This window comes from Opisthocomus hoazin, chromosome 1, assembly GCF_030867145.1.
Source record: "Opisthocomus hoazin isolate bOpiHoa1 chromosome 1, bOpiHoa1.hap1, whole genome shotgun sequence".
Taxonomy (NCBI): domain Eukaryota; kingdom Metazoa; phylum Chordata; class Aves; order Opisthocomiformes; family Opisthocomidae; genus Opisthocomus; species Opisthocomus hoazin.
In genome coordinates, this window is record NC_134414.1 from 146,236,809 (window position 1) to 146,261,196 (window position 24,388).

Below are 24,388 nucleotides of genomic sequence, written 5' to 3' on the forward strand. Positions count from 1 at the left end.
AGATGGGGATTGGTCTGTTCCCTGATGGGTGAGCAACTTTCGCAGCTGAGTTTTGTGGGGGTGTTCATGCAAAAGAAATTTGAGATTTGCCTTCCATGTGTGGCGGAATTAAAAAGCATCTCTGTGTATACACTTGTAAAATCCAAATCCAGCAGTAATAACAGAAAATTGACAGAAAAATTTATGAATAAGATTGAAATTAACTAATTTTGGGTGGATATTCAGAAATTCCTTCCATTACAAATTTTATCACTCCATTTAGTTCTGGGAAGTGACAGAGAAAGACAGTCTTTCAGAAAAGAAATGTCCACATTGTATAATCTTCAATTAAAGCTGAGTTTCTCTAATGCTTTAAGGAATATGCATACAGAATATACACAACAAACTGTCTCAGTCTTCTTAAAAAACTTTTTTGTATTACTAAAATAAAGTTCCAGGCAGCATATTCTTTAACATGGGCAACACCCATTACATCTGCTGTCTGGGTGAGAGAAGTGTTGATGGAGTTAAACCCCAGAAATGGGAACAGGAGAGATGGATTCTGTATTTCACTTTGCTAAGGGTATAAAATACGAGTTTGGACAACTTACATCCCAAGTACAACATTCAACAGGGCAGCACATGATTTTGAACAAGCTGCCACATCCTCAATGCCAATGCCTAAGCTTCCTGTACAGTGAAGTCTGTCACCTTGAAACTTTGCCTGCAACAGTGTCTGAAACAGACCTGAGCCTTTCCTCAGTTACTGGGAAATCTCCACTATGCCCAAATCACAGAATTTATTGAGCTGGAACATGTGTTTGTTTCCCTGTTCAGTTTCACAACATACCTGACAGAGAGCTGTGCTGCCCGCCATGCCACAGGGGCAGGACTGAGCAACAGGACTGCAGCAAGCCAACATTGCCAAGAATGAGCAGGGAGTGGAAAAAAAAAACACAGCAAGGAAAAAACCCAGCCGGAGGAACACATCTCGAGCCCACTCCTTCTTAGGCTCTAGACTCTGTTCTGTACCATGGACCATTTATAGAGGTTAAAATTACCTTAATCAGCCTTTCCATGGCATAGTGATAATCTGGGCGTACTTCAACAGAGACTGAAGTACATTCCTCACCTATGAGAAAGCCAGGTTCAAACCTCACACCTGTTCTTAGGAGGAACATCAGAACCATTTATTTACATCTCCTGTGAAAGTCACAGCTTGGTAACAGGTACATACGCATGAGCAGTCTTGGACTTCCCTGTTGTGGTGGTTTCAATCTATATGAAATAGTAGAAGACTAAGTTGTGCCAGTCTTACCAATATTGAATACTCCTGCCTAGTGATCTTGGCATCCCACTATTTCAAAAGCTAATGGTAGAACAGACATAAAGGGTCAGACTAAAGTTCTTTTTAGACAGTAACTTTTATCTTGTGAGCAAGCAAAAGCAGAAAACTACCAAAAAAACCCCCATAGACCAAGATAGGAGTATCCCCTGAATACACCTCCAGCCATTAACAACTTTTAACTTTGGGACTTTGGAGCCAAGTTGCGTCTGTATGTTTAAATATATTTTCCTCCGCTAAGCATTCCCTTCAGCTGTAACAAACCTTCAGATACCTTCTCTGCCTCTTTTTTTGAGCTCATGTAAATCTGTTGTATCTGCGATACCCACCAGCAAGCATACTGAAGCAGTGCTTTATTGAAGCATTTATACAATGCACAATAGTTTCATCAGAAGGGAGTAAAAATAGCAGAATAAATAAATATATTCAAGTTATAGAAACGAAATAAAATTAACATGAACAGACAAGTGCACAAACGTAAGTGCACAAACGTAACCTGGATGCTAAAGCAGTCTCCTATTCACGAGTGGACTAACTAAACCTATGCAGCCAAGTGCTTTATGCACTTTCAGAGCTAAACAGCCATGAGAGAGCACCTGAGGAGGCTCATCAGGAAAGCAGGCATACAGCAGACACATGGTGTCTTTTCTGCGGGTTTAGCCCTTGGTGCTTCACCTTCCACATCCGGCGTATTTTCCTGCTTCAGAGGAGCGTTGCCAGCCTCAGCTAAGCACCATCCACCGTGTAACTTTAAATTTAAATTCAAGAAGACCATTTATACACATAAAAAGTGGACGCCCACCCAAGTTTTTGCAAGACCAGAGGTTTAGTGGGAGCTTTGGAACCCGGGGCGGAGGAGTGCGAAACAAACTCGTTTTTAGCAAGTAACCTCAGGAGCTTTTGAAATAAAAAAAAAAAGACCTTATAGCAGCCTGTCAGTACCTGAAGGGGAGTACAGGAAGGATGGAGAGGGACTTTTCACAAGGGTGTGTAGTGACAGGACAAGGGGGAATGGCTGTAAACTAAAAGAGGGCAGATTTAGATTAGATATTAGGAAGAAATTCTTCATGATGAGGGTGGTGAGGCACTGGCACAGGTTGCCCAGAGAAGCTGTGGCTGCCCCCTCCCTGGCAGCGTTCAAGGCCAGGTTGGATGGAGCTCTGAGCAACCTGGTCTGGTGGAAGGTGTCCCTGCTCATGGCAGGGGGGCTGGAACCAGATGATCTTTAAGGTCCCTTCCAATCCAAACCACTCTGAGATTCTGTTAGTTTCTTCACATTCACATTCCTGGTACAAAAGGATGTCAGCCCGCAAACAAACTTACAGCAACAATAAACAAACACACGCATGTCCCTTCCCTCGCTCCTTCCCTTTCGTCCTTCCCCTCCTCCTCCCTCTTCCCCGTAGTTCCTAACGCCATGGCGCTCGGCGGGGCCCGGGCTGGGGGCAAGCGGCAGCGAGGGGAGCGAAGGCGCCGGGCCGGGGGGCGGGCAGGCCGCCCGGGGGGAGTTTGCGAGGTGGGGGACGAGGCGGAGGGACAGAGGGGACGAAGAGGAGCCCGCCGATCCCCCGCTCCCCCCTTCGCGGGGAGCCGGTACCTACCGGCCCCGCCGCTGGGGCGGGGAGAGCCGCCGGTGGGGGGGAGCAGGGAGGGGGCGGGCTGCCGGGCGGTGTCGCCGGAGGGGCCGCGCCGGGCCCCGGCGGCTATAAAGAAATGGAGGCGGGGAGGCGCGGCCTGGAGCCGGTATGACTGAGGTGAAGCTGGCTGTGCTGGGCGGTAGCGGAGCCGGCAAGTCGGGTAAGGCGGGCGGCCCCGGAACCCCCCCCCCCTCCCTCGGCAACCCCTCCCCGGCCCCCCCCTCCCCGGCCCGCCTTTACCTCAGGTTTGGCGGGGAGGGAGCGCGGCGGGACCCCGCTCAACCTGGCTGCTTCCCTCCCGCAGCGCTGGCCGTGCGGTTCCTGACCAGGCGGTTCATCGGCGAGTACGCGTCCAACGCCGGTGAGCGCCGCGGGCCGCGCCGGGCCCGGGGAGGGGGCGGCGGGAGCGGGCCCCGGCCCGCCGCGGGGGAGGGGGGGAGGGGAGAGGGGAGGCGGCGTGTGGGGCCCCCGCTCGGGGCTGGGGCGGCTTGGGGGTCCCGGGGAGATGCAGCGCTCCGAACGCTCGTTTCAACAAGAAATGGGGTAGAGGCGCAGTTTGACAGAACTTTTCGGGAAGACTGAAGTTTTCGGTCGCTGGTCGGGCGGAGTTCGTGGTTAAACACAGGCTGTGAAGGCGGGGGGAGGCGAGGCGGGTGTCTGCGGGGGGATCGCTCTGGGCAGGGGCCCGGCGGGGCTGGGGAAGGGCCGATAACCGGGCTGCCGCGGCTGCGGGGGGGTTACAGCAAGCTCCACCGGAGAGGAGATAAAGAAGAGAGTAAAGAAATAGACTTAAAAAAACCCACAAACCCAAAACCCAAACCAACACCCCTTCTGTTGGATATCTCCCTCTCGGCTCCAGAGGAGAGGTGGAACAGCCTGTTTGTCGGGCACTACGGGTTCATCGAAGCAGAACGCAAAGCCCCCTGCTCTTGCAGGAATGGCGCTGACCCGATAGCTTTGGGGGAAGCCTCACCGTGCTGGGGAGAGAATGCCTCGTTCGTGCCAGAACAAATACCCTGAGACTTAAAACGCTTCTGAGAGCTTGGAAGATGGCAAAGTAGGGCTTGAACTTTCACATGCTGGGTAGGAGCGCTGCTGCAGCGATACAGGAGCCCTTGGGGAAGTGTGGCCGCTCCAGCTGACAGAGCATGAGAAGTAATGCTTAACAAGGAGAGGAGGTTGCTACCTACGTCACTTTCCCTGCTAAAGTGAAGCACTCTTCCTGAAACCTTTTGTTTGTTTGTTTTTTTTTTTAAACCAAAATCAGAGTACCTTTCAATGATCCATAAATAAAAAAGAAAATAACGGTACTAAGCTGAATTGCACTGAATATATCCAAATGAACTTATTCTGAAAATGGAGTTACAGTTGTACGTTAATGCTATACCAATAGTTGTTGATATACAAACACAGACTGAAAAGACACTTTGTGTCCCAGATGGCTTATCTAGGTCTGAGCTGTCACATGTAAGTTATCTACTGCTCTCTGCTCTGTGTGTGTTCTAGGCCACCCAACAACTAAAACCACGTTTCCTTGTTCGTTTCCTTGTTCTGAACCCCTGATACTGCAAGTCTTAGGCTTGTCAAACCCTAAAACGTTTGCATTTGTTAATAAATGTTTGTTGGAAGATAAGTTTAGTTCTGTTTCTTGGGGGGGGAGCAGGAATATGGGTGATAAAATACAGATCATCCCACTGTTAGTGGAGTCAAAGTTTAATTAAAATTTTTTTTAATTATGGAAGCCATGAAGAGGCTGCGGATTTTATATCCTGAGATGCTTGGGATTGATAGTTCATAATCAGGTGAACTCTTAAGATGTGCATGGAGAATGCTCAAGATGAATGTGGTGTTAAACTGAAGATGCTGAGTTCCACAGATCACAGACCTTATCTATGCCCTCATTACACACTTTGAAGTGTTTTTTAAGTAATACCAACACCAGTTCTTGTCTCTGTAGTAGTTCCGTAACTCTGAGGAATTATACTGTAGGCAGCCTGTTCGTGACCAGTGCCATGAACACAAGTTGGTTACACTTGTTTAGAACAATGAGCTGCTAAAAAGAATAGTGATGGTCTGTCTGCAGTAGAGTTCCCAGGCTTGCTAGTGCTGGTGGAGAGTCCTAAATCTGAGAACTGATGCTACAGAAATATCTTAGGATCTAGTCTAAGGATATGATCCTGTAAATACTATGGGTCTAATGCTACCTAGTATGAGAACTCTTAAAGCACCAGATTTCATGGTAAATAAACATTATTACCAAATAATGATTTTTGTGCAGAATCAGAACTTACATGTAGGCTGGCTTACTACTTTCATAATCCTGAGCCTTGGTAGCAGGTTGAGTAGTCATCAGCATTTAGCTGATTCTAAGCATTGTGCCTGCCCTTTGCCTCCATTTTGGAAGAGGAAAACTGGGGTCACAACTATTAATTGTACCAGCTCTTTGATGGGAACACCACAGTGAAATGGTGTTGGGCAGCTCAGGTGTTGCAAAATGAAATAGGTTTGTTTCCTGGGGGTGGGAAACCTGAAAAACCCAAAACAAACCACCAGACAAATAAACAAAAAAAAAAAACACACAACAAAAAAAAACCCCTCTGAACCCCTGCCAACAAACAAGCCCCCGAACCCCTGAAAAACCAAACAATACTGAAGGAACTATATGTCCCCTCAGTATTATCAAATCTCACCTTTGTTGCCTTTTTACCACCATACCCAGTCACTAATACTGGTTTTCTTTGGATGCTATGTATCTTTTAGAATGCATCTACACTAAACACTTATGCCTGGATGGGAGGCAAATACACTTGGAAATTTATGACCCGTGTTCACAGGTAAGAATTCTGGGGGGCAAAGAAAGACTGTCGGGTGGGTTACAAACTTTCTGTCTGTTCTTGGAATTTATGCGTGATGATTTTTTTGAAAAGACTGAAATTTTATAGTTGCTATAGCTCAGAAATGTGAAGCACTTTCCCATTTCATGGAAGAAGCCCTTCATTGCTTAAATTTTCTGTAAATGCTTTTGAATTTTGGAATATTACTAATAGAAATAACTTTCCCCAATTCTGCATTATATAAGTAAATACAGAGATAAATTGTGGGGTTATAGGTAGTTTTCTCCAATACCCTAAATGGATGAAATTTAGTTTTATAAAGCAAGCAGTTTATTAAATGTCTGCAGAAGTGGACAGTGTAGACAGGCCTGGAAGCAAGACTTGCATTCACAGAACAGATCCAAGGAAAGCCATAATGCAGGCTTGTATGTGTTAACAGCTGAACTTTGATCACAATAAACTGCTCTGGAATAAAGTTTTTTGTATTAATTGCTTTCTTGCTATCACAGGAGTAGAGAAACTTGGTACTGTGTAATGCATGCAGACCTACGTAGGTCTGTCTGGATAATCGCATTAGCTCGCAACGTTTCCTTTTGAGGAGTGATCTTGCTGCTTACCAACTAGGATAATGAATGCTAATGCTAAAGCCAAAGCACTGGAAGTCTGACCCAGACTTAAATTGAAGGACTTACAAACTTAACTTAATGAGCACGTAAAATGAACCACCAAACAAATCTGCCTTCCTAGAGATGAGCAACAGCATTGCTTATCCCAGTGCAGTGAGGATCCTGAAATAGCCACTGTGCCATGTTTCACTATTCCATGGAGGCCTCCTTTGTTGTACAATCTCTTAGAAGTTTCTGTTCTGTGGACTTGTTTCTACCTTCCTAAGACTCTCCTAAGCTGACCTATAGATTCCACTTAATGTCATTAAATCCTGTGGCATGTGAACAACTCCAGTATACTCAAAATGTGGGAGTAGCAGCTAGCTAGGGTAAAGCAGATTAGACTACGTTATGGGCAGATACTTTGGTTGCTACAGGTTGGACACCTTTTTGCTTTTAAGGAGACTAGAGATCAGCGGTGTTAAGGGCAACACCTCTTGCCAGCATTCATTGAGCTCTGTTGTCCCAGTTCTTCTTTAGGAACAAAGGACGAACTTTAGCTGTTTGCTGCCTTCTGCTATTCTCCTCCTGACTTCTCTTTAGTGTCTGCGGAGGAGTAAGCAGCGAATAGCGGTAGTATGGCTTTTTGTCTGATAGAACTGGTGATTCTAGAAGGAGATGGTTGGGGTATGAAGGTCCTGTATGCCATGGGAGCTGGGGAAGAAAAGCAGGTTTTGAGAGGAGGTAAAATGAGGAAGGAAGAGTCCCATTTTTGTTTCTGCTTCCTGAAATCTTGTTGCTCTCTGAGGATTCCCTCTAGTAGCCGGATCCCTGTCCTGCAAAGCTCACTGTCTCTTGAGTTCAGCTTCATGAGGGGAAAGTCCTGCTTAGCTAACTTAGTTTCCTTTTTTGACAAGATCACCAAACTAGTTGACCAAGGGAAGCCAGCAGATGAGGTTTTTTGGATTTTATCAAAGCTTTTGATACTATCTGTCACAGTATCCTTCTGGACAAAATGTCTACCATACAGCTAGACAAGTCCATAACACATTGAGTAAACAGTTGGCTAATGGGTCATACTCAGAGTTAGAGTAAATAGGGTTCCATCAGGCCAGTGGCCAGTCACTGGTGGAGTTCCCCAGGGCTCTATTTTAGGGCCAGTTTTTGTAAATGATCTGGATGCAGGAATCAAATGTACATTTAAGTTTGTCAATGATACTAAACTAACAGGAGCTGTGGACTCTATAGAGGGTAGAGAGGCCTTAGAGAGATCTGGATAGGCTAGAGAGCTGGGCAGTCACCAGCTGTATGAAATTTAACGAAAGTAAGTGTCACATTCTCCACCTGGGATGGGCTAATCCTGGTTATTGATACAAACTGGGGGATAAGAGGCTGGAGAGCAGCCCTGCAAAAGAGCTCTGGGGGTTTGGGTTGATGGTGAGTTGAATATGAGTCAACAGTGTGCCCTGGGAGCCAGAAGGGCCCACTGTGTCCTGAGATGCATTGAGGATAGCATAGCTAGCTGGTTGACAGAGGTGATTGTCCCAATCTACACTGGTCTGGCCCCACATCAAGTATTGTGTGCAGTTTTGGGTGCCTCAATATACAAAGGACATCAGACTATTAGAGTGTGTCCAGAGGAGGGTGACCAAGATGGTGAAAGGCTGGGAGTGCCAGACTTACAAGAAGTGGCTGAGGTCGCTTGGCTTGTTCAGTTCGGAGAAGAGAAGGCTGAGGGGGGACCTCCTCACAGTCTACAGCTTCCTCAAGGGGGGCAGTGGAGGAGGAGGTGCTGATCTCCTCTCTCCGGTGACCAGCAACAGGGCATGAGGAAAAGGAATGCAGCTGCGTCAGAGGAAGTTCAGGTTGGGACATTAGGAAAAGGTTCTTCACTGACAGGGTGATCGGTCACTGGAACAGGTTCCTCAGGGAAGTGATCATGGCACCAAGCCTGTTACAGTTCAAGGAGCATCTGGATGATGCTCTTAGTAGTATGATACAGTTCTAGGTAGTCCTTTGAGGAGCATGGAGTTGGACTCCATGATCCTTATGGGTCCCTTCCAATTTGAGATTTTCTGTGGTTCTGTGATCCATCTGGGAAACAGCTGTGACACACACAAGTTACCTTTCCTGCCCTTAAACCTGCTGCACAATCACCACAATATTAAAGTACTGTTGTATTAAAGATATTGAAGTACTCAAACAGTTTTGAACCTGTTTCATCTCTTCTTTGTCATGCATCTCCTTCCGTTGTTACCATCTCTCATGGTAAGTTACAGCCTTCCCGGTATGGCTGTTTATGATGCTACAGTGCTGCCCTGATGCTGATCTAATCAAGGCAACCAGGGTAGAGGCTATACATTGAAAGGAGAAAAATAGTAAACTAGTAAGGGAACAACTTAAATGATCCTCAAATCACTATGCAAGTTGGGTTTTCCACAGAGCAAAAGCAATTTTTTTCCTTTTTTTTTTTTTTTGGCCAGCTTCCGGTATTTTACCTGTCTTGGGTCACATGGTCTTGCTAGCTGCTGCCAGATCATCTGTGGGGATAAGCTACTTTAAAATAGTTTTGAAATCACATTCTTTAACTTAATAGGGCAGTTTGCAGCTGTTGCTTTTTAGAAATGAAAGTGTGACACTTTCTTGGGGTGAAGGAATGGACCCAAGAAGTAGAATCCTATTATCGCTTGAGTGACTTTTGTCACCATGTTTTTTAAAGTTAACTGCAGCTTGAAAGGAGGGTTTTCTTCTGGCTCTGTAGAAACTTATTCTACTGGTAAATACTCTTTCCAGCTCGAACAATGCAAAGAAGAAATGAGTGGGAACAAAGAATTTTCAACAAATTAAGCTTACTGTAGTCAGAATATTAGGAACATGCAAATTGGGTCTATAACCAGAAATGGCACAAATACGGGTGGCTCCTGTATGTTTCATTCTCCTGTAACTCTGCAGAATATTCAGCGTAAGCAGTGGCTGTACAGGTTATGCAATTTTACTGCTTAAATGAGGTGTAAATGTTTCATAATGAATTTGTCAATGATCCAATGTGCCATCTGTAGTGATGGTTATTTATTATATTATACCTGAATTCAATACCAGCAACTAGACCTATTAATACCTTTTACAACAGAAAATACAACATTCTTACATTCACAGTGACAAAGAAAATGCTCTAAAGTGACAACAGTAACATTATTTTTTGCATATGAATTTGAACTTCTTTCAGCCACAGCGGGGGAAGCTCTGCCTCGCAGATGAGCTCCACTGGGCTGATGGATTTATCATTGTTTATGACATCAGTGACAGAGCATCATTTGCCTTTGCAAAAGCATTGCTGTACAGGATCCGGGAGTCTCACATAGGAGCTTGTAAAAAGTAAGTGGCATTATTTTTGTTTCCCTCAGCAAACATATGAAAAAGCTGAGAACATTTCTGTGAACTGTAGGCATCCTAGGAGCAATTAAATTCCACCAGCATCCTAGTGGCATAACACAATACCAACAATAAGCTACCTGAAGGTAAGCTGTGGTGCAAATTGCAGTCTATTTCACTGTATCCAAAGCCAAATACATCAGGTGTTTTGTTCTTATTCCTTACAGTGATACTATTTAAATAACTGCCATATATCTGTCTACTATAATTTACGTGGGTAAAAAGCTGGCACAGTCAGTCTATGCTTTTACTCCCCCACTCTCTTACCAATGCAGATGCACCAATGTGAGGGTTGAAGAAAGCATTTCCCACAGCAAATGAATCTAATACCGTGAATGTCTTCGAAACTGCCTTTAGCGGTAGCCCCAACATCATTTGTGCACATGGGTGACCGTGTGGTAAGAAACAAACTACTTTCAAAAAGAATCACCCAAATTGCAAGTCTGAGTACATGTGGTGGTGTGTATCCCTGCCTCAGCCAGCTGAGGTGCTTTCTAAATAAATAAGAGTTAAATTATTTCTTTACATCAGAAGTGGAGTAAAAAAAATGAACACTTTTCTGTCTGTTTTATTGCTGACCTTGTTAGTTAAAGTTTCTCTGGAAGGAGTAATTTCAGCGCAAGCTTGGAGTTAGGATTCCTGTGTTTTCTTCTGAATTATGCCACTCACTGATGCATCTCTTTGACTCTATTCCGTTATCTACAAACGGAGATAATGATCAGCTTGCTTCTTTATGAAGTCCAGGGGCTGACAATATACTTGGCAGTATAGAGTGAAAACTGCAGTGGATGAAAAATACATGAATTCACTGAGTAGACGAACCACAGTGAAAATTTACTGATAGATAATAGCTTGTCTGGAAAATCCTTTGACATTTGACTATGGCTGATGGAAAACTATAACTTTACCTGGCAAAGTTTTTTCACAATGCCTGTTATCCTAAACATACATACTTCTCATACACACTGTATATACCACAGCATACAGCATTCAGCATTGTAACATACATACCTTTTCTCTAAATGGAACTGTTTTTTGATTTCAGAGTGGTCGAGTCATCAGTACTTTTGGTTGGTAATAAACAGGATTTGTGCCACATGCGGGAAGTTGGCTGGGATGAAGGGCAGAAGCTGGCAATGGATAACAAGTGCCAATTCTGTGAACTGTCTGCAGCAGAACATTATCAGGAAGTTGTGGCAATGTTCATGAAAGTCCTGAGGAATATCACCTCAAATTTCAAAGCGAAGGAAAAGAGACGACCAAGTGGATCAAAGTCAATGGCCAAGTTAATCAACAATGTGTTTGGAAAGAGAAGGAAATCTGTGTAAGAGATGGCTAGTCTTGAAGTAGGAACAAGCTGAAATACTGGAGAACAGGCAGCTCTTGGGATTCAGGCAATTTCCTCCAAAGGTCAATGTCTGGAGGAGTAAGACAGTAGAAACTAAAGGTGAGAGATAGTTTGGTCAAATGGACAGGATCTAGACCTAGAAGACCTGACCTTCTATTTCCAGTTCTACTACAGATTTACTGTGTTAGGGCTATGTCACTTAAATTCTAAAATGCTCCTCTCACCCCCTATCTCATAAGTTCTTCAGAGGAGAGTTTTTTGTCTGTGTTTCTTCAACACCAGCATGGTCTTGGGTAGAGCTGCTAGGTGCAACTGAAGTATAACTAGTTATTTCCAATAAACTCAGGCTTGCTGATCAAAATCTTACTTCAGAATTCTGAGAAGTAGTTGGTTTTTTTGTGCAAAAATACTTGCACTAAGGAAAAGCAAAATACTGCTGCTGTATGTGATAACGTATTTGCATTTAACTCAAGGAAGGATGGCTCAGATCCTCATGTGCCTAAAGGTGTTTAACACCTGCTGAAATTCATATAAATTAAATGCTTAGACACCAAATCTACAAAAGGTATCTACCTGCAAAGCTGCCTTGCAGAGGCACCAGAAGGTAGGAAACAGATAAAGCAGTGTTGTCTCCTGTTTCAATTTCTTTTTTTTTTTTTTTTTTTGGAGTGATGAAAGAAAGTAGAGAGGGTTGAGGAGGGTGCGAGCTGAAATGTTAGTGAAATGTTAGTCAGTGAGCATTGGACTGTTTTGGCAATGTCATTTTTTAGTGAAATAATTTTATGGCTGGGGCCAGTGTAAGGCCAGGGTAACATCTCGGACTGATTGTTTCACAGAGCAGTTTCCGTGGCCTGTAACAAAGTTTCCTCACCTGTAAGGTGGATGTACCTGTTCAATTTTAGATGGGAGTGGAAGCTTGGAAAGCACATGGGCTGGTAAAGAGCACAGATTCTTAGGATGTCTGCCTGGATGTAAAGGTCGGCTTGCTGGTAAGACTTGGGCTCCTAACTTGGTTAGTGTGTTTTTCCTGAGGACCAATGTCTTTACAACTAGTCATCGCTATGGCATTGAAATGCCACTTGAGAGAGCACTAAGCAAGATGTTAGCTACACTTCTCAAATGTGGATATTAAATATCAGACAGGTGTAAATATGTTGTCAGTTGACATTCAGAGCTCTTGCTGTAGACATAACCAAATACGGGCTTAGCCCAGCATGTTTGAAAGTGCTGTACTCATACAGAAATAATGAAAGAGAAGTGATCTGAAGGTGAGTTACTCATTCCAGAGGTCAGCTGGGATTCAGTCTTTGTAAGTTTCTGAGCTGAAGCCTACCTCTGCTCTGAAATTTTACCTGCATTGAAACTAGTAAGGTTACTTTATCAGTCACAGCAGAATACTGATTTTTCAAATGTCCACCCCCATAAAATAACAAAAAAGTGATTATAATCTTAGCATTACTGTTGTAAAATAAAGCTAAAGCAGATTTTTAAAAGTGGCGACCAAAGCTCACTTCCTTTTTTAAGGAAAAGACACTGTTTATTTCATTTGTTTTAAGATTACAAGTGCTGAAATATAGTTCTTAGTGTTGACAGGCAGTGTTGCCTGATTTCTATGCAGATGCTACTCTGCTGTATCAGGAGTAGTGTATTTAACTGTATTGTCAGTATCTATGAGGCTGAACTTGAAGACTGCTCGTGTACACCCTTCAGCTCTCCAGCACACATGGAATTCCAGAACTACTGATAATAGGCTCTTAATCTGTTGGGCAGCTGTATCTCACCAGCTCTAGCACTGCCAGATTTGAAAACTCTTACCTGTATTTATTGCTATGTTATTAAATAAACTGGGTGGAAGATGGATGTATCAATGCTTTTGTTGGTCTTTACTATGGTATAAAGCTACAGACGGTTTTTTGGTTGGGTTTTTTTTTTTGACTACTGGAAAAGTGAAGCACCACGCAGATCTGGAATCCAAATTAGGAAAAATATGGGAATCAGGCACTTGTACAAAAGAGAGCCTCCTGCTGTGTTTCCTGTACACCATGAAGAAGCCTTCGTGTACCTTTATATAGTGAACAGTAGAGAACTTTTTAAAAAAATTCTTACCCTTTAAAAATTTGTCCAGACAGCCACAGAGAAGTTAGTTTGTTTTCATGTGCTCATATTAATGGGAATGTGGACTTCCAGACAGGTGGAATCTGCAGTATACCAAATAGTTTTTCCTTCCCTTTTTGTCCAGATGGGGTAAGTATTGGAACACAGAATGGCTGTCTTCTGGCCCACACGCTAGGTTGCACTCATCTGAACAACAGCTGAAACAGCTGCAGGATGCATTTAGACTTGGGTGCACTAAAGTATGCAGTATAGACATCATTTGATGTTAGGGTCAGAATTTCACTTGTGTTTTACTGATGGTTGGTGCAAATGAACAGAGTGCAGAGTTTGGGAAGGAATTAAATTTTAAAGCAGTAAAGCAGATTAATTTCTGTATATTTCTGTGTAGTTTGTGTGTATGTTTCCCTTTCTAAGTGTGTTTTATTAGTATTGTTTTAAAAAAGTGAAGGTCTTTTAAAGAAAAATAAGATACGTAAAAGGCATATATATATATATTGCTAAGTGTTCTTGGAGTTCTAACAGTGAAGGTGATACGTTACTGGCTCAGCCACATTTGAAAATGTGAGCAAGAACCCTGCTTGCATAACAAAGTAAATGGTGTAACTGATGTTTGATGCTCACCCCTAACAGTGACATCACCTAGAGCATAGCAGACTCATTGAAGAGAGCGGAAACGGAGGTATTTGTGTTTCCACAGATTGCTTCAGCATATGACCTCATCCTTTCTCAACAAAAGATTTTGAAATTGCTATACAAGAATTAAAAGTTTCTCGCTATCACATCTGGAAGTCCTTGTTTATATGAACTTTATAGTTTCAGTAAAATTTTGCCTGAGAAAGGCACTCAGAATGATCTTCTTTCTCCCTGTCTTCAACTTTTTTTGACTTTAGAAACAGTGACATAAAAGCAAAGAGATTCTCCTAAAGTATAAATGTAATAGCCCCTGGCTCCCAAATGCTGTCTCTCAGAGAGCTTTCAGGTGGTTTTTGAAGCTTTTTCTGACTATAGTTTTGAAATAAACAAGACAAACACAACCTCAGCTCCTCTTCCTGCTGTCATGGCTGTATGCGTTAAACTCTTTCTTTTCGTAAATCCCACTATAGTGACATTCACAACAGGGCAGAGGGGAAAACATCACAGAAAAGCTTGAAGCATGATATTCCTGGAAGAAGGAATAATAAAAAGCGTATTACTGAGTAGACCAACCAAACATCCTGTTTCTTTCTAATATATTTAAATAAGAATAGCAATAAAAAGGTGGCTCAGAAGTTCTGATGCCGTGCTATACTCTGAGGACAAAAGTAACTATCACAGTTTTTTTAGTCCATTGCTAAAAGCTGATTTCTGAAGCGATGGAAGGGTGAACATTGAAGTTCAAAGACCTTGTGAGTCATACAGGGACAGTCTTGCTGCTTTCCTTTCTGTCTGACTACACCGCTTTGAAGATGGTGCACCAGCAGATGTTTGGAGATAACTGATCCTGGCATTCTGTCCGTCTGGGAGGCAGAGAGAGGGATGGATGCTGTGGCTATCAGCCTGAGCAGGTATGGTGCTCTCACAGTTGGGTCCATATCACTCTGGTATTTTCAGAGAGTACACTATAAAGAAGAGGGTATACCACTCAAAGCGAAACTAAAGTGCAGTACGTATCCAAGAATATGCTGATTTTCCATCAGAATGCCTGTTGGAGCAGGTGCTTTAGGTTAATGAAGTTTTCATACAGGTCCACTTTGCTTATGGATAGAGGAACAAACTCAGGCTCTTAATAAGCTTGAAAGGAATCCTTGCCTATCCGCTCTGAAGCAAGAAATACATAAAAAAAAAAAAAGTCAGACTACCAAACTATAGAATACTCCAGAGCAATATTAAACTGTACTCTCCATTAAAAAAATGAACCCTCCTCCTCCTTAAACCCATCCACAGGAACAGAGGCCTCTTCATAGCCTTAACCTGCCCATGGGGAATAAAAACAAGGGGGAGCTAAATTTTGATGTGCTGTTCAGCCAGTTTGAAAAGCAAATCCTTTGTTTACATGTTTATATGTGGATCTGGGCATCTCACTGTCAACTTCTATTGTTTTAAAACTTGGGTTTGATTTTTCCATAAAGAGGCAGTGCTGCAAACACCGAAGTGTTTGGGTTTTTTTTTTTCCCTCCACAATTATATGAGACAGGCAGGCTATTCTGGGTAGGAAGTTATTTTTAAACAGACATTACTCTTTTCCAGAAACAGACTGTAAGTTTCTGTCTCCTTTTAATTGCTTTACAAAGTAAATTGAGTCCCTCTGGTTATATAATTAATATCCACGTTTAGCCCTATATATTTGACATGACTTGAGCCATTTACTACTCCATTCAATTTTTAAGACTGGCTAGGAGTTCAGATACGTGGTTAATTTCTGCTGAACTGTAAAACACCCACAGTTTTTCCAGCGGAGGCCTCTAACAGTACAGAGAAGTAAGTACTACAAGGAGACAAGTGGAAAATGGAGCTGTTACCACAGGGCTTGAGCCAAGTGATTTCAGCAGGTCTGTCCCCTCGTGCGCTGCTGTGGTCGCATTCAGCAGCAAAATGGCACTGTCTCTATCTGGCATAACATTTACATTTACTAGTTGAAATAAATAGAAAGGAAGCAGAAATGAAAACATTTGACCTTAAAATTACAGGCATTGTGGTATCTAGCAAAGATTTCGTTTTTAATAGACACAACGTTTTAAACCAGCTTCACACAGGTTTTTGGGAGTGTTTTTTTTTTCTCAAAAGCGAGTTCTAACTTTTCAGGCGAGTTCCCTCCCAGAAGGAACTTTATTTTAAAGATGCTGGGAGCCTCGGAAAGTCGAATAATCTTTTGCTGGCTGCCTTGCAGGAGTGACCGGCTGCTGAACGAGGAGCAAGCCGAGAGCTTTACCGCTTCCCACAGCGCCCTCGCGTGGCCTTTTCCTCGCCTCTCACCCCCTCGGCGAGCAGCGGGGCCTCTCGGCTCCTCCTCGGGCTCAAACGTCGCTGCTGGGAAACCCAACAACGCCGAGCACCAAGCACGGGTAAAAACCCCCGCGCCTTCTGATACTATAAAGTTCTGCTATCGATCAGGCTGGGCTCAACAATGTGAGATTTCATAGGCTTCATCTGACAGCATCGTTACGAACAAAACTGCACATGTTGCTACGGTTTTTCTCCCGACTGATGCTTCTGAGCTCAGCTGTTTCACTGAAATAAAGTTCAGCTATCTCGTCTCGGATGCTGAAAGGTTTCCTGTTAACATACTGCCCGTGCATATTAATATCCTCAAGCGGGGCTTGAAAGCTTCTATCGTTTTCTCAGCTACACCTGTTGATCTTGATAAGGGGTCTGACCTCCACCTTGCCTTTCTCCAGCTTCCTGGAAGTGTTAATCCCCAGAACATGACAGGGAGACATGGCAGGGAGATTAAGGCAGAGTTAGGCAAGAGTATTTTTCTCTTATCTGTAAGCTGTAGCACAGATACACTACTTCCAGCTCTAAATGAGCAAGGTCACTTACTGGAAAGACTCCAAGGCTGGATTCACCTGGCCCAGTATGGAGGTCTGCTTCTAGATTCCCATCTCAGCTAGACGCCGTTCTACCAAGCAATTTACCTCATCAAGGTGATGCTTCAAATAACACAGATGAATCACACTCCAAAAGGCATGAAACCCTCCACCAACCGTAAAGGTAATTAGATTTGGGGATCTCTAAAGTTAGGTGAGATGAATCGTGTTCCAAATATGCCCTCTTGGGGCTCTTTGCTAGCTATCTTGCCCCTCATTTTCAGCCCTGCAGAGCCCATCTGTCCTACTTTCCAAAGTCAATTGAGTCCCTATGGTTAGACAATTAACATCTAACTTCAGCTGACCATTGGGTCATTTAACGCTAAATTTATTTCATATGATTGATCAGGATGCTGGATTATATTTGATCCCTGCTGAACTTCATGAAACACCCTGAAATCCAGCTGTCTCATGTTAAATTAATGGATGAACTGGAAATGAAGCCGAGGAAAAGTTAGCTGAGTACTGCCACAGATTGCTTCTAAGCTAGCTCATTAAAAACTAACTAGCAGATCTTGATGCTTCACTGCAGTCTGAAGCACAACTGTATTTTAAATGCTTGCCTACGTTAACTCCAAAAGCCTATGGTGGAGCAGAAAGTTGAATCAAGTCTCCTGACTCCCAAGCTAGTGATTCAACTAATCGGCTTTTTTTCTGACTTGGAAAATATGTCTAAACAACTTGTGTGTGAGCAAAGACACTAGCTCACCTTGTGACATCTTCTGATAGCAATTAACAGCCACATGGAATGAACCAAGCTCAATACTCGCAAATGGACAGCCTAAAATCTCTGCATCACTTATGCCTTGATTGGCTGTTCAATGTCCTCCTCTTTGCAACTGGAGGATTTTGCACCAAATGGCTCTAAGCTTAAAATATTTCACTAAGCAGGAAGTTCAATGAGCTATTTCCTTTAGACCACTGACGTGAGGCCACAGTCACACCAGTTTCTCAGAATAGTCACAGAATCACAGAATAGTAGGGGTTGGAAGGGACCTCTGTGGGTCATCTAGTCCAACCCTCCTGCCGAAGCAGGGTCACCTACAGCAGGCTGCACAGGACCTTGTCCAGGCGGGTCTTGAATATCTCCAGAGAAGGAGACTCCACAACCTCCCTGGGCAGCCTGTTCCAGTGCTCCGTCACCCTCAGAGGGAAGAAGTTCTTCCTCATGTTCAGACGGAACTTCCTGTGCCTCAGTTTGTGCCCATTGCCCCTTGTCCTGTCACTGGGCACCACTGAAAAGAGCTTGGCCCCATCCTCCTGACACCCACCCTTCAGATATTTGTAGGCATTTATAAGGTCCCCTCGCAGCCTTCTCTTCTTCAGGCTGAACAAGCCCAGCTCCCTCAGCCTCTCCTCGTAGGGGAGATGCTCCAGCCCCCTCATCATCCTCGTAGCCCTCCGCTGGACTCTCTCCAGTAGCTCTTCATCTTTCTTGAACTGGGGAGCCCAGAACTGGACACAGTACTCCAGATGAGGCCTCACTAGGGCAATGTAGAGGGGAAGGAGAACCTCCCTCGTCCTGCTGGCCACACTCTTCTTGATGCACCCCAGGATCCCATTGGCTTTCTTGGCAGCCAGGGCACACTGCTGGCTCATGGTTAACCTGTCGTCCACCAGGACGCCCAGGTCCCTCTCCGCAGAGCTGCTCTCCAGCAGGTCCACCCCAAGCCTGTACTGGTGCATGAGGTTGTTCCTCCCCAGGTGCAGGACCCTGCATTTGGCTTTGTTGAACCTCATCAGGTTCCTCTCTGCCCAACTCTCCAGCCTATCCAGGTCACGCTGAATGGCAGCACAGCCTTCTGGTGTATCTACAACACCTCCCAGTTTGGTGGCATCAGCAAACTTGCTGAGGGTACACTCTAACTCTTCATCCAGGTCGTTGATGGAGAAGTTAAACAAGACTGGGGCCCAGTACTGACCCCGGGGGGGACACCACTAGTTACAGGCCTCCAACTAGACCCAGCGCCGCTGATGACAACCCTCTGAGTTCTGCCATTCAGCCAGTTCTCTATCCACTTCATCGACCACTCATCCAGCCCACACTTCCTGAGCTTTCCTAGGAGGATATCATGGGAGACTGTGTCGAAAGCCTTGCTGAAGTCAAGGTAGACAACATCCACGGCTCTCCCTTCGTCTACCCAGCCAGTCATGTCATCGTAGAAAGCTATCAGATTGGTCAGGCATGATTTCCCCTTGGTGAATCCATGCTGACTACTCCTGATAACCTTCTTTTCTCATCACATCTCCAGCAATTACAGCACTACAGTATCCGAACAGCGGTATGAGAAGCCCAGAAGTATGCATGTTGCTGATGGGCCAGATGGCTGCTGCTACAGAGTGTATGCAGCAGCTGAATTATAAATGCCTTTCTCTCACTGAGAACGCTAATCTGTGTCTCTGTGTTCTATTCTGAGTCTTTTTTCCATGAATCTTAGGGGAAGACAATACCTTTTAAAACTTTACTTCCTCTTCTAAATTTGGCTGATATTTACTAACAGGTTCAGAAGTTGTTTGTGGTTAAATGTACTGACAGGGCAGTTCACAAAAGGTTCAATGGGTATTTAGGCTGGAATCTAGGATGAAATAAATATTATTTTACACTTCCCCCCCCCCATACAGTTAAAATAGTAAAATATAAGAGAAATTGCTTGATAGTTTCTTCCATGTGAGAGATCACCAGGGCAGTATCTTTTACTTTGCAACAAGATGGCTGCATGCAAAAAAACTAATTTAAACACAATCCTCATCTACAATAATGGATTATTAGACATGTGTCTTGCTTGCATACAGCTAGGCCTCTTTCTTCAAATCCTCTGCATGAGAATGCCCTCTGAGTGAGCTTTCCTACTTACTAATGGCAAGTCACATAGGTAAAGCTACTTGTGTTTAAGGGTTTTATGATTGCTGGGTTGATCTAAATGGATGCACAATTATATGATTAAATACAACAACATTTTTTACTAACTACATATAATTTTGGCTGTCACTCAGAATTCAATTGGATTAGATGATTCAATAAATGACTGAGGCAGTCTGGGATCTGTCCTACACAGACCTTAGGGAATACTGCAAATACTGAGCTACATCACAGAAGTTATCTTAGGCGCAAATGGAAAAGCTTTACAAAGGCACTAATCTATAGTCATCTTTTACAATGTTTGAAATCTCCTTCTGTTTGCTTGCATTGCATTTTTGATCATTAATACAGGTTTACAAACAAATACTATTGTGCGTGTAGGTGTTTCTCTCTCTAAGCATCTAGGTACATCCAGTTTAGTCTCTATTCAAAAAAAAAAAAAAAAAGTCAGTATATACAAGGTTGTCTGTCCTGAATGGTCTGGTCTGGCTTCACAGAACTAGTTAAACTATTTTTTTCCCTATCTAGCCATTAAGCAGTGCCTCTAAAGAGATTTTGTCTGTACTGCTGTTGTAAGACTCCTAGGAGCCACATCAGCTGTGCTCAGCTTAGCAAGTTACTTTCTCCTTTCTCTTGTTTCCTTCTCAGTCCATCTTCAACCTCCGCGTCTTATTGTGATGAATTCAGCAGCAGAGGGTATGTACACTCCAATCACTAATACATAGAAGTGGTATATTACAGCCTATTTTCATGCTCTGATCTATTTTTAAAATACGGCATTGATACGTGTCTGGGGAAGCGAGAGGCATGGAAGAAACATTTCCCTCTCTCTTCTCGTCCTTTATGCACACAAAAATGTGCATGTGAGAAATCTGCTCTGTTTTTAGAAATCTGTGCTAATGTATTCAAATACAGGTATACTCAAACGGAGGTCAAAGTAGGGCAATATATACAACACTTTAAATATGTATACTAGCACTTCTCGGGCACAAGTCACAGGATGAATAGATAACATAGACCATGTATCAGAACTCCTGCATTTCCACTTTGGTCACAGGGTATGTACGCCTACATGTGGAATGGGAGAGAGTCAGATGCTGGTCTAAGAGCAGGTATGAAGATTGTTCGTAAGAGGACACCATAGCCAGCAACACTCTCTTCCTGTTACTCCAAACGCAAGGATTGATTTTGCACCAGATCTGTTTGGTTGCTGATTGCTGACTAGGCGATGCTTTGGGACAAAATTACCATCCAGGTATCACAGACGTATTCCATATGGGCCCTGCTGAGAATCATGTGAAAACTGATCTAGGTTAAATTCGAATTAGCAGGTTAGGAATTAAAAGCAATGCAGCCCAGTCTCAGCTGTACTCTTCACAGGAGGACTGGGAAGCCAGACTGATAAATAAAGCATTTCTCTCACTGGTTCCGCTCTGCTTTTCTGAAACTGCCATTTCTCCAGATCCACAGAGCTACCTTGTAGCTTTGGAAGGAACACGCACAGAGCCTTCAGTTCAAACTCTCTCTTTCCCCAGCTACCTCCCTTCTTTTGCCTAGCTGAGCAGAACAGATGCAAGCCTTTGTTTGTAATTTGACTAAACTCGGGGTCAAATCCTGCTTGCTGTTATTCTGGAACAAACCCAGAATGACTCCAGGTTTACAGTGGTACAAATGAGAACCAAATTATGGCCTGAAAATTCATTTAAAAATCTTGCAGACACCTAAACAGATGGATAAATCAAGCACAGATTCTCAGGTCAACCTCTACCAGAAGGAATCTCTCATCTGACTTACGGCAGAAGTAAGATGCTATGATAGCAGCTAACAACAGAAAGAGAGATACAGTAAGGGAGGGGAATATTTTTCCTTATCAAACTCACTTGATTTAATACAAGGCATGCAAAATTAATGACATCTTTGAGTGATACCTGTATGTTTTATAGGTTTATAAATTGGTTGTAGTAAAATCTTCTACATCCTATATCACTAGGTATTGTTTCAGCCTATTACAGGAGATATCTATCTAGAGTTGACTGAATTGTATTAATCTGATCCTAGTTTAATGATGCCTTAACATTTTTATGGGAGAATTTAATGTTTGCAATATCCATGTTCCTTATTTGAAAGTGTGACTTATAGGTTCTCATCTTCCTTAAATTATGAAATCCTTCAGCTAATAAAGGAAAATGATTATGGTTTGCAAAAAAGGCAAAGTCATTTAACAATCCATATAACTGTCTATCGTAGGTCTTTGCATAATAATTGTAATTTAGCTATTAGGAGTTCTAAAGGCAGTTATCAGTCATATGCCGCAATTCTGAGGAATAAGGGAAAACTCAAATTATTTAAGGGCTTTGTACTTTCCAAAGGGTGAAAAAAAATACAGCAGAAATCAATAACGATTTTAGCAATGAAAAAAAAAATGTTATATCAAAATAACCAGTTGTTGATGGCAATTTTTCTGACTACCCAATATTAAAATTTTCACTTTCCCCCATTTTGCTGTCACAAAACGATCTTGATTTTATACAGAAAGCCAAGTTAGGAATTTAACCTGCAATTCTCGATGCCTAAGGTTTTCCATTTTTGCCCTAGGTACATGAAAAGAAATCAAATGGACTCTAAATCTGGAGAACATTTCTTTTTCACTTTGAAATGACTGACTAAAGTTAACTTTGTATCTAGGGTATATCTCAACTATTTCCTTCACTGATGAGGAAACTGCACACTTGAATCCAGCTTAGCTAGCTACATGTGCTTTCACGTTTCTTGCACTAGGACCAAGCCTCTGCACTTGTAACATTCTCTTCTAAGATCCCAACCCTCCTTGCTGCAACTCCCAGCTGTCCTCAGTAAGAAATGTACCAGGGAGGTGGACACCTGGCTGAGCTGGCCACCCTCACCTCAGTCCCTATGAAGATTTTGTAGCAAGATTCCCTAGAAACCATTTCCAGACACGTAAGGGCTAAGAACATGACTAGCAACAGCCAGTACGTATTTACCAAGGAAAAAATTTTCCTGACCAACCTGATCACTTCCTGTGGTGAAATTAGTGTCTATGTAGATGCAGGCAAAGCAGTGGATGTAACTTACCTTGAATTTCGCAAGGCTTTTGACACAGTCAAAAGACCATTGGAGAGCTGGACTAGACAGGAGGACTATGGAAAATCGGCTGAATGGTCAGGCTTGAACGATAGTGCTCGGGTTCAAAGTCCAGCTGGGGCTGGTTTCTACAGGCATTTGTCAGGGGCTGACACTGAGACTGACACTATGAAGCGTCTTCATTGACAGTCATTGTAACTGGAGAGAACCCAACCTCAGCAAGTTTCTGAATGATACCGAGATGAGACCCTGCGAGGCCCCCATTCAGCGAGACCCCCTGGAAAGAGACAGAGACAACCTGAAGGACTGGGCTTACAAGGAGCCTCATGAAGTTCAGCAAAACAAATGTGAAGTCCTGCATCTAGCATGCAATAGCTCCATACAACAGTATGGGCTGGGGACTGAGCACGTGAGAGGGCAGCTCTGCAGTAAAGGAGTCGGTGGTCGTAGTGGACAAGTTGGACGTGAGTCAGCAGTGTGCTCTTGTCACTTTGAAGGCTAACTGCATCCTGGACTGTGTTAGTAAGAAGAGTCAGCAGACAAAGGTGAGAGCAGATTGCCCTCTACCTGGCATTTGTGTAGCTGCTTCTGGAAGACTGCAGTTTTTGTTCCTCCAGTGCAAGAGAAACAGGCTGAAGTTAGTTCAACAGAGGGCTATGAAGATGGTTAAGCGGCTACAGAACATGACGTGTGAGCAGAGGCTGACAGAAATGAGTTTATTTAGCCTGGAGAAAAGAAGGTTAAGGTGGGATTTAATTGCCCATTTCAGCTACCTGCTTAGGGGGCTATAGAGAAGACAGAACCAGCCTTTTCTCAGAGGTGCACAGCAAAAGGATGTGGGTCAACAGATCAAGTGACAGTAAGGGAAGTTCCAATTGGATATAAGGAAATAAATTAACAATGAGAGTCATAAAGTATTGAAACAAGTTTTCCAGAAAGGTTGTGGAACCTCTGTCCTTAGAGTTATTCAAAACTTGACTGTAAAATGCTCTGAGCAACTTGATCTGACTCCAAAGTTAGCCTTGATTGGAGCAGGGATTGGACTAGATGACTTCCAGCTATACTGTCCAACGATATGACTGTTACATACATCCTTCCTTTGCTCACTTCTCAGAGCTGCCGTGGAGACAGCATAGCTTCTAAGCTCTGAGCTAATGGGAAATTTCTGCCTGTCTAGAAGAAAGCCAGTGAGCTAGAAGGATACGTTCTGTGGACCACCTGGTCGGACAATACTGACAATCACCGGCAAGTCCTTAAGAATAGTCATGGAGATATATCTGGTCATATGACAGCTACAAACTTCTTCCTCTTTCTTGCAATATCCTGTTGCAAGGATATTTATGAAGAATTTCAGTGCACTCTTAAGGAAAGCTAAGATGACCAGATGAAAATTATCTAAATGAGTATGTCTTAACAACTACGAAAATAAGAACTAGAACATAAATTATGACATTTTATGCAAAGAAACATTGTGATAGGATAACTCTGCCTGCCTTCACTTCAGCTCTGACATTTGTCTTGCAAACACAGTCTTGTCCCACTCCACTTACATTTAGTATACAGCA

At 43.3% G+C, this 24,388-nt stretch overlaps 2 protein-coding genes across 2 annotated transcripts in view; one reads left to right on the plus strand and one right to left on the minus strand.

Moving 5' to 3' along the window:
• PIK3C2G (phosphatidylinositol-4-phosphate 3-kinase catalytic subunit type 2 gamma) overlaps window positions 1-3,287 on the minus strand; it is a 310,696-nt gene extending 307,409 nt beyond the window's left edge. Inside the window, exon 1 of the mRNA XM_075440297.1 lies at window positions 3,202-3,287. The gene's annotated coding sequence lies outside the window, so the exon portion shown is untranslated. The remainder of the gene's footprint in view (window positions 1-3,201) is intronic.
• RERGL (RERG like) lies at window positions 2,879-13,174 on the plus strand. The gene is made up of 5 exons (XM_075440338.1): window positions 2,879-3,121; window positions 3,266-3,322; window positions 5,722-5,795; window positions 9,627-9,775; window positions 10,878-13,174. Exons 1-5 carry the CDS (start codon window positions 3,070-3,072, stop codon window positions 11,158-11,160), a joined length of 615 nt encoding a protein of 204 aa, XP_075296453.1. The 5' UTR covers window positions 2,879-3,069; the 3' UTR covers window positions 11,161-13,174.
• Window positions 13,175-24,388: the final 11,214 nt, after the last annotated feature.

Excerpts from the sequence above, each read along its gene's own strand:
- RERGL (XM_075440338.1), top strand. The coding sequence starts at position 3,070 with ATGACTGAGGTGAAGCTGGCTGTGCTGGGCGGTAGCGGAGCCGGCAAG. Across the intron at positions 3,323-5,721 it reads CGAGTACGCGTCCAACGCCG|AATGCATCTACACTAAACAC; the intron begins GTGAGCGCCGCG and ends TGTATCTTTTAG. Across the intron at positions 5,796-9,626 it reads TTTATGACCCGTGTTCACAG|CCACAGCGGGGGAAGCTCTG; the intron begins GTAAGAATTCTG and ends AACTTCTTTCAG.